Here is a 19,222-nt window from a genome sequence, read left to right as displayed (position 1 = left end):
TAGTCGGGCACTCACCATGACCCCAGCAGACTTGAGAGCTATCTGGGCCAACTTGAGGGATGGAGACAGTAATCTGTCCTGAGTGACCAGTACACATTGAGGCTGAACCCAGGATCAGACACAGGGGAGCAGGCAGAGGATGACAGAGATCAATAGCCACCGCCACCAGGCTGACAAAGCCACAGAGGTGGGAATACTCCCCTGCTCCCACCTTCCTGTAGCTACTTGGCATTGCAAACTTCACTCTGCTGATTGAAAAGGGGCAGAAGCACCATTTCAGCCTGGGTGATCTACATTCACTACAGTTAACTACTAGAAGAAATGGAGCTGTAGATGGACCCTCCCTACCCCTTGGCCAAACCCTCCCATCCATCACCGCAGAGCCTGGTATAGGCAGCTTTAATGGCACATAGAAAGCATGGCTGGGCTGGTGGATTCTGATTACAGGAGTGGCAATGAGAATACACAGTCAAAGGGCCTCATCACCCACCTCAACCCACACTGAGACTGAAGTGACTGGGTAGTAAAGGGGATATCTAACTTTTTCTGGGAATATAGGGCATTTCCCACAGCTGAGACAACACTGTCCCACAGAGCAGAGATCCCAGGAGTCCCAGCAGTACAGGTAAGTGAAAACAAAATATTGTTCTATAGCAGCACCATCAAAAAAACAAAGGAAAGACCTCTACTTATCAACCTACTAAACAACCAGAAAAAGCCAATACTCAAAAGGGGGGGGGGGGAGGGAGAGAGAGAAAGAAAAAAAGAAAGAAAGAAGGAGGGAGGGAGGGAGGGAGGGAGGGAGGGAGAGAAGAAAGGAAGGAAGGAAGGAGAATATTTCATTACCTCAAATGCCCAGGCAGAGAAATAATCCATCAGATATCATGAATAACCATATAGCAAGGATGTACAGGAAGAAAATGAAAAATCTCTGGAAAAGAAACTTCAAGATATGAAAGACTGTGATTTAAATGACAGAGAATTCAAGATTGCTGTTCTGAAAAAATTCAATGAGATATAAGAAAACTCAGAAAAGCAGTTCAATGAGCTCAGAAATAAAATTAACAAACAAAAGGAGTATTTTACCAAAGAAATTGAAACTAGAAAAGAACCAAAAAGAAATTATGGATCTGAAGAACTCAGTAAAAGAGATGAAGAATTAACTAGTGAGCTTAAGAAATACAGCAGGCCAGATGGAGGAAAGAATTAGTGATATCAAAGATAGAAATTTAGAAATGACTTAGGTGGAAGAAGGAGAATCCAGAGTAAACAAAAAAGAAGAAGAAAAATAAAAAAAGAATTATATGAGAAGTATCTGACTTCATTTAAAAAAGCAATATAAGCATGATGGGTATACCAGAAAGAGAAGACAGGAAGAAAGGAACACAGAGCTTACTCAAACAAAGATTGATGAGAACTTCCCAAACCTATAGAAAGAACTGGAAACTTGAATCCAAGAAGCTAATAGAACACCGATTTATCTCAATCCAAAAAGGCCTTCGCCAAAGCACTTTATATCAAAGTTGTCAAAAATTAATGACAAAGAAAGAATTCTCAAGGCAGCCAAGAAAAACAAGACTATGACCTATGAAGGAAACCCAATTAGATTATCATTGAATTTTTCAACAGAAACCCTTCAAACTAGGAGAGAATGGAATCAAACATTCAAAATATTGAAAGAAATTACCAGCCAAGACCAATATACCCAGCAAAGTTATCTTTTAGGTATGAAAGAGAAACAAAGTCTTTTCCAGACAAACAGAAACTGAGGGAATTTATGACCATAAGACCTGCGGAAAATGCTGAAACGTGTTCTTTTGCCTGAAACAAAAAGACAAAAGGATACAAAACTGTAAGTAAGATGATTAACAGACAGACAAAACAGGAAATTACAACTCTTGTTCAGAATAGAGTATTAAACACAAATATAATATATAGGATAAAGGAGGTAAAAATAATTTTTAAAAAAGAAGACAATTGCTACAATTTGGAAATGAATGTACAGCATAAAAAGGGATAATTTATGATAACAACAACACAAAAGGGGAGGGAGAAAGAACTGAACTTGCATGGGTGAGTGGAGATAAGATGTAATCAGAAGAAAAAGGACTTGTATGTATGAAACTTTTTGTTTTACACAAACCTAATGGTAACCACACAAAAAAATCTAGAACTAAAACACGTAACATAAAAAAGAGGAAATGGAGTATAAAAATCATAGAATACCACCAAACTAAAATAAAAGACAGAAACACAACTGAGAAGAAACACTGGAGACCCAGAGTTACCAGGAAACAAAGATAAAGCAGTTGTACGAACACGTAGTATGTATTAACAATCACCCTAAATGTAAATGGATTGAACTCACCAATTAAAAGGCATAGAGTAGTTGGATGGATTAAAACACAAACACAACTATTTTCTGCTTTGAGGAAACACATCTCTGCTGTAAAAACAGAGACTCAAAGTGAAGAGGTGTAAGATGATACTCCAAGCACATGGTATCCAGAGAAAAAAAGGTGTAGTATCTGTACTTATATCAGACAAAATAGATTTCAAGATTTTAAAAAAGGTAAACAAAGACAAAGATGGATGCTTCATAATGATAAAGGGGACACTATATTAAGAAGACATATCACTTATTAATACATAAGCACCCAACCTGAGAGCACCAAAATATATAAAGCAATTACTAACAGAACTAACAGTTTCTCCTTTATGGAAAAACTGGTAAAAAGTACAATTATAGTAAGGGACTTAAATACTCCATTGACAGCAATGGATAGATCATCCAAACAGAAAATCAATGAGGAAATATCAACCTTAAATGACACATTAGTCCAAAAAGACATAATTGAAATTTACAGAGCTTTGCATCCCAGAACACCAGATATAGATTCTCTGATGCACATGGAACATTCTCAAGGATAGACCATGTGTTGGGGTACAAAGCTAGCCTCAAGTAATTTAAGAAGGTTGAAATCACACCAAGTATATTCTCTGACCACAAAGCTTTGAAACTAGAAATCAACTGCAAAAAGAAGGCTGTGGAAACCACAAATAATGTGGAGTTTAAGTAACATGCTACTAAACAACAACTGGGTCAAAGGAGAAATGAAAGAAGAGATCAATAGATAAACAGCAATAAATGAGAATGATAATGTGACATCAAAATTTTGTATATGCAGCAAAAGTGATAATAAAGAGGGAAGTTTATAGCATCGTGGCCCCACCTCAAGAGACAACAAAAATCTCATATAAAAAAACCTAATAATTCACCTTAAAGATGTAGAAAATGAACAAACAAAGCCCAAAGTCCATAGAAAAAAAGAAATAATTTAAAAATTAGAGCAGAATCAAATGAAATAGAGAACAGAAAAATGATAGAAAAAATTAATGCAACACAGAGCTGGCTCTTTGAAAAGATAAATAAAATTGACAAACCTCTGGCTAGACTCACTATGGAAAAAAGAGAAAAGACTGAAATAAACAAAATCAGAAATGAAAGAAGAGAAGTTACAATGGACACAACAGAAATATAAGGGACAATACAAGAATACTGTGAAAGGCTATACACCAAATTTGAAACCTAGAAGAAATGGACAAATTCTTAGAAACATATAACCTTCATGATTTAGACTAAATCATGAAGAACTGGAAAATCTAAATTGACAGATCAACAGTAAGGACATTGAAACATTCATTGACAACCTCCCAAAGAACAAAAGTCCCGGACCAGATGGCTTCACTAGTGAATTCTACCAAACATTCAAAGATTTAGTACGTTTCCTTCTCAAACTGTTCAAAAAAATTAATGAAGAGGCAATACTTCCTAAATCATTTTACAAGGCCAACATCACCTTGGTACCAAAACTTGGCAAGTACAACACAGAAAAATATATATATAGTCCAATATCTCTGATGAATATAGATGCAAAAATCCTAAACAAAATGCTAGCAAATCGAATACAACAACATATTAAAAAGATAATACATCACGATCAAGTAGGGCTCATTACAGGAGTGCAAGAATGGTTCAACAAACACAAATCAATAAATGTGATACACCACATTAACAAAGTAAGGGATAAAAATCGTATGATTATATCAATAGAGGCAGAAAAAGCATTTGACAAGATACAACATGCATTTATGATTAAAACATTCAATAAAATGGGTATAGAAGGAAAGTACTTCAACATAACAAAGGTCACATTGACAAACCCTTAGCTAAAATCATACTCTGCGGTGAAAAACTGAAAGATTTTCCTCTCAGATCAGGAACTAGTCAAGCAAGCCCACTCTCACCACTGTTATTCAACAGTACTAGAAGTCATAGCCAGAATAATCAGGTGAGAGAAAGAAATAAAAGGCATCCAAATTAGGAATGAAGAAGTAAAATTATCACTTTTTGCAGATGACATCAATGATGTCATCTGTAAAGCCCTAAAGACGCCACCAAAAAAGAAAAAAAACAATGATTAGAAAAAAATACAGTAAAGTTACAAGATACAAAATCAATGTACAAAAATCTGTTGTGAGCCAGTACACTAACAATGCAAAATTAGAAAAAGAAATGAAGAAAACAATTTATTTGCAATTGCAAAAGAATAATAAAATACTTAGGAATAAACTGAACAAAAGTGGTGAGGAACATATACACTGAAAACTACAAGACATTGTTGAAAGAAATTGAAGAAGACACAAAGAAATGGAAAGATATTCCATGTTCACAGAATGGAAGAATCAACATAGTTAAAATGGCTATATTACCTGAAGCAATATATAGATTTAATGCAATCCCATCAAAATCCCAATGGCATTTTTCAAAGAAATAGAACAACAAAACAAAAAAAAAAATCAAATTTGTATGGAACCATAAAGCTCCCCAAAGTGCCAAAACAATCCTGAGAAAAAAGCACAAGTCCAGAAGTATCACACTTCTTGACTTCAAATTATACTACAAAGCTACAATAATGAAAACAGTATGGTATTGGCAGAAAAACAGACACACAAACCAATGAAACAGAACCGAGAGCTCAGAAATAAATCCACATGTATGTCGGCGACTAATTTTCGACAAAGGAGCCAAAAAAATACAATGGGGAAAAGAAAACCTCCTCAATAAATGGTGTTGGGAAGATTGAAAGCCACATGCAAAAGAATGAAATTAGACTGCTATCTGTCACCATATACCAAAATTAACTCAAAATGGTCAAAGTTTTAAATATAAGACCTGAAACAATTTTTTTAAAAAAAGAAGAAAACATGGGCACTAAATTTATGAACCTTGGCTCCAAAAAGGCTTTTATGAACTTGACAACAAGGAAAAGGGAAACAAAAGCAAAAATAAATGAATGGGAATACATCAAACTAAAATATTTCTGCACAGCAAAAGAAACCATCAATAAAACAAAGAGGCAACCAACTGAATGGGAAAAGATATTTGCAAACAATACTTCTGATAAGGGGTTAATATCCAAAACATATATGTAAATAACTTATTTAACTCAACAACAACCACAACAAAAACAATCCAGTTGAAAATGGGCAGAGGACCTAAACAGACACACCTTTCCCAAGAAGGCATACAAATGGCCAACAGATATATGAAAAGACGCTCAACTTCATTAGCTGTAAGGGAAATGTAAATCAAAACCAAAATGAGAAGCCACCTCACACCTGTTAGAATGGCTATCATCCAAATGACAAGATATTAAAGTGTTGGAGAGGATATGGAGAAAAAGGAACTCTCATACATTGCTGTTGGGAAAGTAAACTGGTAGAGCCGCTGTGGAAAACAGTACAGAGGTTCCTCAAGAAATTGGGAATAGAGTTACTATGTGACACAGCAATCCCGCTCCTGGGTATCTATCAAAAAAAAAAAAAAATTGAAAACATGTATTTGTAAAGATTATGTACCCCTATGTTAACTGCAGCATTATTCACGGTAGCCAAGATGTGAAAAGTACTTAAGTGTCCTTTGCTGGATGATTATAAAGAAAATGTGGTGCATATACACAATGGAATATTACTCAGTCATAAGAAAGAATGAAATACTACCCTTTGTGACAACATGGATGGATCTTGAGAGTATCATGCTAAGCAAAATAAGTCAGATGGAAAAAGACAAAAACCATATAATTTAACTCATGGGGGATATAAAACAGAAAGCAACAAACAAAAGGAACCAACTCATAGAAACAGACAACAGTATGAAGTTTACCAGAGGGAAAGGAGGTGGGGGAATAATGAAGAGGGTAGATCGGGTCAAATATATGGTGACGGATGCAGACTAGACTATGGGCGGTGAGCACAGAATGCAATATACAGATGATGTATTATAGAATTGTACACTTGAAACTTACATAATGTTATTAACTAATGTCACCCCCAATTAATTTAATTTTAAAAAGAAAGTAAAGAAAAGAACAAGTGTGGGTAAGGACGTGAAGACAGTGTAACCTTTACGCATTGCTGGAGTGAATGTGAAATGGTGCAGACACTATGGAGAATGGTATGGTGTTTCCTCAAAAAGTTAACCAGAATTACCATATGATCCCCTGCTAGCTATATACAAAGAAATTGAAAGCAGGAACTTGAACAGATATTTGAACACTCATGTTCTTATCTGTATTATTCACAGTAGTCAAAAGGTGAAAGTAACCTAAGTGTCCACCAACAAATGACTGGATAAACAAAATGTGGTGTGCACATACAATGCAATATTATTATTCAGCCTTAAGAAAAGAAATCCTGACACATGGTACAACACTGATAAATGTGAAGACATTATATTAAGTGAAATAAGACACTCACAAAAGGACAAATACTGCATGATACCAATTATATGAGGTTCCCAGAGTAGTCAGATTCATAAAGGCAGAAAGTAGAATGGTGTTTACCAGAGGCTCGGGGGAAGGAGGAGTGGGGAGTTAGTGTCTAATGGGGACAGATTCAGTTTGGAAAGATGAAGAGTTCTAGAGATGGATGGTGGTGATTATTTCACATGATGTGAATGTATTTAAAATGCCACGGAACTGTACTCTTAAAAGTGATTAAAACAGTAAATTGTATGATATGTATATTTTACCACAAGAAAAAAAGGGGGGGGCATGAAGGGACTCTTTAAGGATGATAAAAATGTTCTGTATCTTGTGGAGTGGAGGTTACTTGGGTGACTACAAATGTCCAAGTTTGTCGAAGTGAACACTTATGATACATTTTAAGTAAATCCCCCCCATCTTCTCCTTCTCTCTCCTTCCCTCCCCCACTTCCTGATCTCTGGGCCCCTTATTCTGCTAATATATTCACTAGATGTGAATGCTTAAAGAGGGGTGTCTAGGAATAATTCAACTTTACCATTTCCACACTGCCTGGAAGGATACCTGGCATATAGTGGCAGTCAATAAAACCTGCTTCTTTAAGTTGTGAACTCAATAACTTATATTTAAAACAAATAGTGCTACGGTTTATTGTGAGCTTTCTACATGTCATAATTTAATATAAGCTCTTACAAACTTAATGCCATGCATTCGTCCTCAACAACCCAGTGAAGAGGGTATACAGTCCCTATATTTTTTAATTGGAAATTGAGACTTAGAGAAAGTTAGTCACTTGTCCAACCACATACCACCAATAAGGCCCAGAGGTAGGATCTGAAGTAAGCTTTTGTGACGACAAAGTCTTAGCCTCTTGATCGGGGTTACATTTTATCTTATATTTCACAAGTACCCATTGACTATGCAGTTGTAAAATGGAGTATGTAGCAAAAGTATCCTGTAAACTGTTGCCAATGCATCAGGATACGTGATGCTGAGACATATTCATGGACATCACAGTGAGAACTTGCCACAGAAGCAGCTGCATTTCAGGTGTCTGTCCAATGAAATGGGTCCCTGAATTCCCTTCATCCTGAGATGCCTTCTGCAATGTCAGTAGTTACTCACATTGGCTTTTCCATCCTCTAAATTTTGTAGATATACTTACAGAACATGCCATCCTCTATTTTGTAACCTTGATTAAAAAAGGGGGAGGAGGCAGGCATAGCTCCCTTGCAACTGCTCAGAATTTCCTGGCTTTAAGGGTATTGTGCAATCCGCAAACACTGCAATTATAATAAGAAGGAGAAGACAGTACAAGTTAAATACCAACTATCTAGGGAAAGATCATTATCTCAACTAAGATTTAAATGCCAGAATCCCTAGTTGCAATTTCAGTGACTACCCAATTGCTTCAAAATGGGGAGAATATCTTCATTTTTAAAAAAGTACATAAGCATGTGTGTACTTATGGAGAGAGATAAGGGATAAGCATCCATCTTTTCAACAAACTTGGAGTACCTACTACATGTTAGGTATGTATTGGGCACTGGTAACACACAGATGATGATAGGATATTACTGTAACAAAAGACATGAAAGCATAAAAACAACAATGAGAAGAGGAAGATTTGTGGAGATGGCATAAGAAAGCACAGGACAGTGCAAAATTGAATACTATTGTTACCTCTTACTTAGGGCCCCTTGTAGTCAAGTATCTCAATGGGAGCATGACCACGCCAAAAACACACCTGACTGATTCAATTCCCTATGTAACAGATGCTGTCTCCTTTTTTATCCATCATGGGGAGATCCAAACAGCAAGCAAGAGACCCTATGTTATGATGGCATCAATTTCAATGAATCCCCGTCAAAGTGGACAAATACCTGATATGCCAACTCACGTATCTGAGAATGACTGAGAATAAATAGTTAAGTTGCAGAGAAGCAAGTGTGACTTGGCCTAGACCTCACATGCTGCCTGCATATGAGGTGGTCTCCAAAATGGATAGTCAGGTGGGCAGGCAAACAATTAGCATTGGAAAGTCAATGAACCACAAGGCTGGGACAAGTGAGGTCAAGGGTGGACCAAATCTCTCGGCAAAGAGGTCTTGGCAGGGCAAGGCAATAGTCCCAATCACCTAGGACCTGTTGTAGATCCAGCATAGTGTAGTAAGTATTGGAGTAAGACTCAGTGACAAGAAGGAGATTTACAGCTGTGGAACCAGTAAGAGCCAACGGTCAGAAAGAGCCTGATCCTAGCACCAAGTGAGAAACTGAGCCCTAAATTGCTGTTTGCCTTGACGTTAGATGGGCCTGGGGAACCTGTGCATGTGGGGTCCCGTGACCTGGCTAGTCAGGGACGGAGACATTCACACACCAAAAACTCACCAGGTGGGACAAGGGTAAATTTTGTTCACCATGTCCTTCCTTTCTTCCTTGGACTATTCAGTAATTCCACGTTAGGCTATTTCTTTTTTGTGACATGCACACACTTTCCCCATCTCTTTAGTTCCTTTATCTTCCTTCAACTCCAGTTGACACCTCAGGAAAATCTTTCCCCTATACTCATTACTTTCAATTTTGTCTTTCATTTCCTTTATCTATCTTTATTTCTTCATTAATATTTATGAAAGAATTCTCAATCATCTAAGAAACAGCAAATGTATACTTGAATCAAATAAAATGAAAGCTGTGCATCTTAAAATTAAATTTGGCACAACAGAAACAAAAATGCAAACTCTAAAACTTTAGAAAGTATTCAGAAATATCTCTGAGAACATGTTTCCATATTATCTTCCTGTAATTATGCCTACTTTACTTCAGCATTCGTGATAAATAGAAAATTATCATATTCTTTTTTTTTTCTCTTTTGTGTAACTACTTCTACAACAACATTGTTTTCTATTATTCTTCATTGCTAGTACACAGCATTTGGGGTAATTGTGAGTTAAATTGTCTTCTGTGGTCTAGCCAGAAAAGTTAACAACCACTTAAACCATTCTTTGTTCCTATTATGCAAAGGAAACTTGGTTAATCGAGATCCCATAAATCTTCAGACCCACTGAAAATGTTTAATATTCAAAACTAATTTTTAAACATCTAATTGATCAGCACTTTTATGGGAAGTCAGGTCAAGTCCTTCAGCATTTCTTTGATTTAAGCAAAATGTACCATCTCTAGGGAAGAGAAGGCCAAAAGGGGTCACACGGATTTCTCTTGGGTATGAATCAGCAGAAAGGTGAGTAGAAGGTCTGTGGTTCTGTGTTCACAACCTCAGTGGTTTAAATTAAAATATGAGTAGAAGGATGGGGAGAGGGGATTATGAAATGACATATATTTTAGGATTAAAAAGCAACTACTTTTCATCCTATGCTTCCATAGTAATCACACATTTCCTCACAGTTCTTCTGGAAATGCTCTGCCATTGCTGTTCTTGTAAACAAGTTATATTTGCTTGCTTTGCCTTGGTTTGCAGGGTCCTCGAAGATGCTGTGTGTGCCGTGGGAGGTCATGTAACCAGAGAGGACAGCCTTAAGGACAGATTCGAAGCTAAGAGCACCAATGATTGTCTTGAGGTACACTGAACACTCCAGCAACTGTCACTCTTTGCACTGTTTCAGCATGCATTTTTTTTTCAGCCCCAAAGACAGAGCAGCATGTGCAGGTGAGGGGAGTTAAGCACCAGGAAACAAAGGAGACTGCTAAAGGCAGGACAGTAGACAGTGACAGCCCTGAACTAAAACGCAGATTTCCTGACCTTTGGTCAAACACAGATCCTGGCAACAAAGAGGGAGCGTTGAGATTCTTCTTCTTGCAGCATATGGACACTACCTCTGCTCCCCATAGCTGCGAGGGGAATACTATACAACTGGCAAGAAGAAAAAAATGTCTTCAGGAGCAAATCCAGACTGATACATAATAACTTGTGACCAAAGACAAGTGACTTAACTCTTCTAAATAGTAATCTTTAGGCCGTTATTTGGGAGTCAAAATACTCTGAAAACATGAAACTATAAGTAATTGGCCTGGCATCTGACACATAGTAAACCATGGGTAATAGAGTCTGTTTGTTTTAAAAGGACCCTCTCCCTTGCACATGTTATTAAAGGATCTGTGGTAAGATCCTGTAAGGAGAGTGACACAGGGCTCTAACTAGTCCCTTCGCTCACTTTCTCTATCAAGAAAAATGACACACAGATCAAAGCAGGGTAAGTGCTGAGCTGCAGAGACATCACATCTTCAATTTTCACTTCTGAAAAAAGATACACCAGTGTACAAGAAGCTCTAGGAAGGTGTAATTTCCTAGGAGGTGGGAAGGAACTGAGAATGCACCCTCTCCCTCAACGCTCAACTCCATGCAAACTTTCTCCCCACTTCAACTAAATCCCACGTCAGCAAAAGCTGCAGAGAAAAATGATAAACAAATAAACCTTGAAATACCCTGGTGCTGTCTTCTCTGGATTTAAAAAATATATATATAGTAATCAAGAAAGGTTAGCACTTAGTTCCTAACTTAATAGGCAGTACAATTTTGCTAGCCCTAAAAATGTCTTGGACCATAATCCCCTCTTATCTCATAACTGTGAACACTGCTTCCTATTAATAAGTAATTTTAAAAGTCCTCCTTTGGGAGGGGTGTGGGAATGAGGGAGAAGGTGAGATTAGAAAGCACAATCAGTAACCACAAGATTGCCACGGGGATACGAAAGACAGTTTGGGGAGTATAATCAATAATGTTGTAAAGATTTTATAGGGTATCTGATGGATACTTGTCTTATTAGGGAGACCACTTCATGGACAGTGTAGGTGCCTGACCACTGCACTGTACACCTAGAGCTGAAGCTGAATAATAATGAATGTCAACTATAATTTAATACATATCTAGTCACAGGATGTGAAGTACAGCATAAGGAATAGAGTCAGTGGAACTGTAAGAGCTCTATACGATGTCAGAGGGGTAGTAGATTGAGGGAGGGTAGTTATCACTTTGTGAGGGGTATAAATGCCTAACTATTACATTGTTTTGTACACCTGAAGCTAAAAAAAAAAAAAAAAAGTCCTCCCTGGGAAGGTCAAATAAGACTTATCTGGTTCCTCCTCTCTGCATCTCACTGCCGGACCCCATCAGGTCAGTACCCCACACTTGCCAGTGCCACTCTCCTCCCTGGCTCCCTCAGAGCCAGCCACAGAGGAAGCACAAGAAGAAGGCCAAAGGCCTTCTTAGAAGTGAAAGGAAGGGAAATAAGAACTACAGGACTAAGGCCAAAAAATGAACAAAATGTCTTAGATCAGAGCTGCGGAGTTTGCCAGAGCAATTCAGAAAGCTAGGAGGCATATATTTTGTTGTTTTGCTGTGTTTTGTTTTATTAGCTTCAGACGTACAAAACAACATAATGATTAGACATTTCCACCCCTCACAAAGTGATAACCCCATCAAGCCTACTACCCCTCTGACACCGTGCGCAGCTATTACAATCCCATTGACTATATTCCCTGTGAACACTTTAAAGCTTCTTCTCCCATGCCCTGCTTTGGTTTGTGGTGTGTGGCTTGTGGCATGTGTGTTGGGGGAGGCAGATGCATACCTACCCCTCAGGGATGGTTGAGTCAGAGTGTAGCCAGCTCTGCTGTTCTGGGCCTACTGAATCCTGCAGCCACACCGCAACCTGACATACCACCTTCCCAGGCAGAATGGCTGGGCAGCCTGTCTGCCGCTACTGTCTCCCTGCCATGTGTGTCTCCTCGCATCCACAGCAAGGCAAACCTCCGCAGAGACAGCCTCACTTCTAAACATATCGCTCTACTGTTGCCGAGAAGATTCCTCTCAACTCTGCTGTCCAGCTCAGTGCCTTGCCCTCAGGGATAGTGAAGCCGCTTGTATAGTTTCAGATTAGATTGCAGCTAATGGTGGATTCAACTGCCCCCTCTCGCAAAGGATTTGAGCAGAATCCCTCAGGCTTCCAAGATCTCTAACCAACTGCTGTGCTTGAATGTCCCAGCATCATATTTTGAAGAGAATGAAACCCTTTAAACATAAGTACTTCATTGCTGCATAGGTAATAATACATTGTAAGAGACTGTGTCCGGTAAGCATGGATGAAAGCATTCAACAAATACTTACCATTTTCTTCCTTGTATCCATCACAGTATCTGTACTCAGTCCATAAGGCATTGCTCCTAACCATCGGGAGCTCACAGTCAAACCATAACCACCCCTAAATGGCAGGTCCATGGTGTATGTCAGCTAGAACAGAGATCTATTGCGAGTGCTACTGGAATTCAGATGAGGGTAATTCTTGACTACCAACTGAAAGCAGGATGCTGAGTGGAACTGGGAAGAAATGAGTATTTTTTAAAGGTGTGTATGTGTGTGGGTGTAGAAGGGGCAGATGGCAGAGCAGATGAAACTGGAAAAGACTGATCATACTATAGGTTGTTATTGAAGAGCTCCATGTAGCAGCAGTAATGACTTGTACATATATGTTATTGTACAGTTAACAGAAAAATGCCATATACTTCACCTCACCTGATGCCATAGACTAGGCAGAGGTTTCTCCCACGTGTATACAATTGAACTGAAGTGCTCAAAATCATGTAGTTAGTTAGTGGTAGAATAAGAACCGGGCACAGGTATTCAGGCCCTGGGCACAGTGCTCTTTCTCAAGTTCCAAAGCATCCTTTGAGTGGTAAGGCACACACCAGCATGGAGCGGACACTTACATGGGGGTAGGACCAATGGAAACCAGCCTTGCCCAGATGCTCTGGAGCAGGAAAGGGCTTTCGAACAGTGGGTCTCAACTCTGCCTCCACGTTAGAAATTCTGGAAGAGATATTTTTTAATGACCACACCTATGCCTGACTCCAGAGATTTTGATTCCATTGGCTGGGAGCCTGGAGGTGGAATTTTTGAAAAGTATCCCAGGTAATGCAAGTGTGCAGCCAGGTCAGCAGCGCCACTTGAGGGGCCCCTGTGGACCTGCTCTGCTTCAGTGTCTTTTCTGTCTTCATCTTCCCAGACCAAGAGCCAAACCTTTGACTTCTTTCTCCAAGTCCGTATTCAGCTTTGGCAACTTATACACTGAAACGCAAAACCATGCTCTTGTTTTGAATAACCTAGTGGCTACTCTGATTTTTCTAATTTACACAAAAAGAAAAGCTGCTGATCGTGAGTGCAAACTACAAAGAAACACCCAGACAGACAACAGAACATTGCCATTGGGAGCTTGACTACCCCACTGCTTCAGCAGAATCCTGCCGCTCAGATTACCCCTCAGCAGTAGGTAACGCTCAAACACTTGGTTCCAAAAGGATTAGCTCAGAACTCCAAATGAAAATGCAGGGGCATTTTAGAAAAGAGTTATTAAGCATAATCCCAGACCAGCAATCCTGGATCAGCAAAAATGGTTATCCTGCCACATACAAAAAAAGAACCAGTATGTCAGTGGGGACTTTTCCCACCTAGTGGGACAGCAACAACTCCTGCCTTCATTTTACTGCACTGCCTCAAATTGTTCATGATGTGGTCCCAGTGAGGGACTAAAGCCAGTTTAGTGGAGATTGAGGCCCATGAAGAAAGCACATCTGGACATCATCCGTGCAACTGAAATGGCTTAATCGACACCAACTGACCACATTAAGTATCCTGGGCTCCTTTCCTGATGTGGGCACTGATTCAGACACAGGACTTCTAGAGACTTGTCATATCTAATCTAATGGAAAGGCACAGAACATTTTAACCCAACAGCGGATAATTATAATGAAACGATTCTGGCCAAGAGGGCCCATTTGTAATAATGAATTCAAATCAGATTCATAGAAGCTATAATTTAGCCATAGTGAATACAACCTTCATTTTCCACATCTTCTCTCTTCCAAGAGGCAAAATAACTCAATATTCAAATAATTATTTTTACTCTTCAAGTAACCCTGTGAAGTACTTATGAGGAAGATAACATTGACTCACTTATATAAAATGAGTTTTATGCACGTTCAGAACTGCAGTGTCGTCTTTGGCACATCAGTTCCTAACATCCCTCAATGCAATCAAAGACCTATCACACATGAAAACTGATATCTCCAAGGAAGGAAATCATTCTCTCTAAACCGAGCAATTTCTCACTGGGAAATTCAAAGTAGGACCCAGCTCTCTCCATTCCTTTGCTTTTCCTACTCGGTCTTTGGTCTCCAATGTGACTTCATTCAAGATTTAGACACAGGCTTGGGATACTTTGATGCAAAGGAGTCACATTTGAAAAGACTTTCTGTGGCTGATGGGTGTGGAACCATTCAACTTTTTCAAACATTCTGAATATTTGAGGCATTCAGAACACTAAATTCCCAGTGGGACATCTGTAAGGAGATTAAAGAGTGACTATACTTAAGAATCACATTTTTCAAAAAGGAAAAACACAATACAAAATAAAACATGACATGTTTATCTGGGGTTGAGGATATGAACTTCCAGAGACTGGAAGCATGGGACCAACAAACAAGTTTTTCATTGAGATGGGAACAGAGCTATTAGCTAATAAACCAAAGGAGCATGGAGAATAAAAGAGGAGAGACTGGGACCCCCAGACATCTTCAGAGATATTTATATTATTTTAAGAAACATTGTGCTAGTAATGAAATTGGAACCTTAAAATATCAGGGAATAATAAAAATTAAGTGATGAAGTAAAAAAAAAAAAAGAAAAACACACGAAAAACAAGAGATAATGAATAATAGGCAAAAGCATATAAAATGGAGGCATCTGATAAAAATGAAGGAAGTAATAAAAAAAGAATACAAGAGGTAAACGAAAAGGGAAAAGAGATTAAAATATGGACAATGTGCTGAATTCCTCTATTGCAGGGCAAATTATACAGATGAGGAAGGGCAAAATCAACATAAGACATGTGCTTACTTTTTTAAAACGCAAAGTATACAAACAGGTAATAGATAACAGTTATACTTGAGCATGCAAGGTTTTTTTCTCTCCACAAAGCACAAAAGGCAACTATTCAGCTTTTCCTTTTTTTCACTCCCATTCCCATTACCAAGCCCAGCTGCTAAACATTAGAATTGAAGATCATGAAAACAGGCCAGCAGCTAATAAAACAAACAAACAAACAAACAAATACATAAATAAATAAAATAGAATTTTTAAAAAGTAGATGGAAGCTGGCCCTCTGGTGGTGGAATAGTCTCATTGCATCCTGAAAAACAGCTCAAGTTTTTGTTTCTGCTTTAACTTTTAGGAGCAGAAAGAGGACAGAGGCTCTTTTAAAGGTCATCACTGAAGCGTTATTAAATGCTGGGCATCTATGCAACAAGCAGGAAATTAGAAGCTAAAGAAAGGTGCATGCCAGCATCAACATTCCTTCACTCCTACTAACATTTACCAGACTTTTCTTGGTAAACATGCGTTGTAGCCTGGGTGCTACTCCTAGCCTGGGTGCTACTCCTATCTGTGAGCTGACTCGTCCACTGCAAATGTGCAACTTACAAGTCATTTCTCAGTGAGAGGACTCCCAAACCTTCTTTGAGGCAATGGAAATAGGCATATCACACTTTACTCTGGGACAGGTTGAGGATGCCACATGGCCAGGAGGGTTTCCCTCCTGCTATCAGAGGAGTTCTACCTCTATTCTCTTTTTCCTTCTCCTTCTAGGGCCCCTGAGCACCACCAGACAGGATCCTGGGACCTCTTCTCTCACTCAAAAGAAGATTCAGCTGAGAACCACCCAAAGTGGCATGACTCCAACCTAAGCCCTTGTGCTTAGGAAACAATAACTGGTGTCCCAAGAGGCCTTTCTTTCCTTCCCCAGGAAGAAGCTTGTCTAGGTGCAGAGAGTGTTCAACCAGCAGAGCCAAGGGAAGAATAGGAGGGACACCCCACCCTCCTATTTTACTTGGAGAAGCCAGGCTTTTTGGCTGCAGAATCTGGGGCAGAATGTTTTATTTTCACCATAACCATCAAAGTCATAGACAGGGCAAACACATTCACCCTGTGTACAGTGTGAGCCCGAGTTAAGCTGGGACGTCCCTGAAGCTGTCTCCTAGGACCAGAACTGCCTCATTAAAGGGATAAAAGATGATATCTGCTGAGCTGGTGGAAAGTGGTGGCTGCATTTTTATTAAAGTCTCTGCTGCAGCAGGTCCAGTCCCAAAGGTTCATATTCCGAGAATCTCTACCCCTCTGCCTGGAGCATGTAAGTGATTCTCTGTAACTCATTAAGGTAAAACTAAAAGCGTTCCTATTGTGCTTTTCACACAGGAGTGATGTCGCTGCATAAAAGCTATATGTTTCCTCTCCTTGGCCTGAGCCTGCAAAGATAAAACTGCCCTCATAATTTATAATAGGGCCCCAAGAGCACCACACAGGGTTGACACGGATGGCTGCGTTTGAGCAGACTCATAAAGGGCCGTGGCCCAGCACTAGCAACTCCAGAGCCTGGAATTTTAGGTATCTCTCTGAAAGGGGCAAGTCAGCCCATCCTGATCATTTTCCTGCCTCATCACATACCTCCCTGTCTGTGAGAGAGCCACCAAGGCACCCAGCCATTTAGACTAAGCCCCAGGGTTTCAATTCCAGGGCGCTCATGTTCTTATCTTGGTGCCAAGATAAAAGTGAATACTAGCCATGTGATGGAGTCACAGTTACAGGGAGTCCCAATCATGGACCTCAGTGTCCTCTTATAAGATCCTGGAACAGAGAAGCTAGAGAAAATGACACACTTGTCCAGGAAAATGGGTGCCAGCTGCCACCTCTCGAGCCAGCAAAGGCCCTGTCACATGCTCCAATCCCCCACACAAGCCTTCTGTTCTCTCTCTTGTTTGCCCCTTTCCACAGAATCACTTAGGAGGGACTCAGTCCCCCGCTGCAGACAGCTCCCTACCTGAGGGTGGCGCTCTCCCCCTGCCGGACCGTCACGTTGTCCATAGCTTTGGGGAAGGTGGCATCTCCGCTGCGCACGGGCACTCCTGTGGGTACAAGGAACAGCAGCCTGAGAGACACGACCACGAGGCACTTCCAGGGCAGGAAGAGGTACCCACAGACCCCCATCCTCGACAGCCACAACTTCCCAGAACGCCGGCAGCGGCACGGTCCTTGTCCCCTGCCCCACACACCAGCGGGTCTCAGGAAGTGGTGTGGGAGAGAGGAAGGGATGGAGGAAGCCAGGGGCACAGAGAGAGAAGGAGAAGAAACGAGTCCAGGCTCTCCGGAGTCTAATGATTCGTCCTCAAATCCTGCCTCAGCTTTCCAGCCTGGCAGAACCAGACGCCCCTCCTGCATCCAAAAAGAGCTTTCTTGACGCTCCCCTGGAGAGGAGGGAGGCAGCCTGGAAGGGAGAGGAAGAAGGAAGGTGCAGGGATGAAGGTCACAGATTGCTCTTTCTCTGCCTCTCTCTTCAAGATGCTACTTTAAGATTCAGTTGGGCACGTTCTGCAGAGGTCTGGCATCAAAAGTTTATAACCCAAAGAAGTCAGGCAAGTGTTTCTGACATAAAGCAGATGTCATAAAAAGCTGCTGCTTCAAGGAGAGGAGAAAATGTTTTATTAGATCACACATATGTATAGATATATTTATCAACAGCCTGAGTCTCGAATCTGGCACCCAAAGGCGGTAAAAAGTTCCACGGCGGGGACTGGCGGCCGGTTCAGGGCGCGATCCTCCGGCGCCGTGGCTGTCCTCCACCGCAGCCGGGGCGGCGACTGGCGGCCAGCCCGACCCGCGCTCCCAGCCGCGGAGCGCCGCGCGGCGCAGGCTCCGGGCGCAGGGGAGCTGGGCGGACGGCGCCCCCGCCTCCTCCGGGGACGCGGCACCGGACGCGGGGACGCGCGGACGCCACGCTCAGCGGCCGCCCCCGGCCTCCGCGCCGCCTTCCTCCCGGGAGCAGCCCTGACGCGCGCGGGCCCCGACCGCCGGGGTTGTCATGGCAGCAGCTCCATCACTGACCGCCACTTGCTCCGGTGCCCGCGCTGCCCAATCGCGCGGACTGAGCGTTCATTCCCGCGGGCGGGCGGGAGCGGGGCGTGGGCGGGCGCCCACCTTAACACCAGCCGGGTGAGGCGGGTACTTCATCCGGCCCTACCCGCGCCGACCCTCAGAGCCAGCAGGAGAATGCTGCGCCCTCCCGGTGGCTCCCCTGTTTGCAGGCGGGTGGGAGTGGAGTGCTGGGGAGAGGAGGGAAGGCGGGCGAGGGATTGCCGAGGAAAGCGGCGAACTGACGCTCGCACCTTCCCTCCCTGGGTGCCAAGCAGAAGTTGCCAAACCCCGCCCTGTAGAATTGAACTACGTTTCTCAAGCCCGGTAACTGATCCGGTGTGCAGGTCCCCCACTCTGCCTGCCCCTTGTCCACCTGGCCAAGCGACAGCCCCGTTCCAGGGCAGAGCTTTGTTCTCTCTCTCTCTCTC

The 19,222-nt window shown here is 41.3% G+C and overlaps 1 protein-coding gene across 1 annotated transcript in view; it reads right to left on the bottom strand.

Annotated features, from left to right (window-relative positions):
• LOC109438897 (opioid-binding protein/cell adhesion molecule) overlaps positions 1 to 18,848 on the bottom strand; it is a 581,752-nt gene extending 562,904 nt beyond the window's left edge. Inside the window, exon 1 of the mRNA XM_074321787.1 lies at positions 17,704 to 18,848. Coding sequence (XP_074177888.1) covers positions 17,704 to 18,101 — 398 coding nt within the window. The 5' untranslated portion in view covers positions 18,102 to 18,848. The remainder of the gene's footprint in view (positions 1 to 17,703) is intronic.
• Between the last annotated feature and the right edge of the window lie 374 nt (positions 18,849 to 19,222).

Source organism: Rhinolophus sinicus, linkage group LG16 (genome assembly GCF_036562045.2).
Source record: "Rhinolophus sinicus isolate RSC01 linkage group LG16, ASM3656204v1, whole genome shotgun sequence".
Taxonomy (NCBI): Eukaryota; Metazoa; Chordata; class Mammalia; order Chiroptera; family Rhinolophidae; genus Rhinolophus; species Rhinolophus sinicus.
Note: the sequence above shows the minus strand (reverse complement) of the source record. Positions and strands in the feature narration are given on the sequence as shown.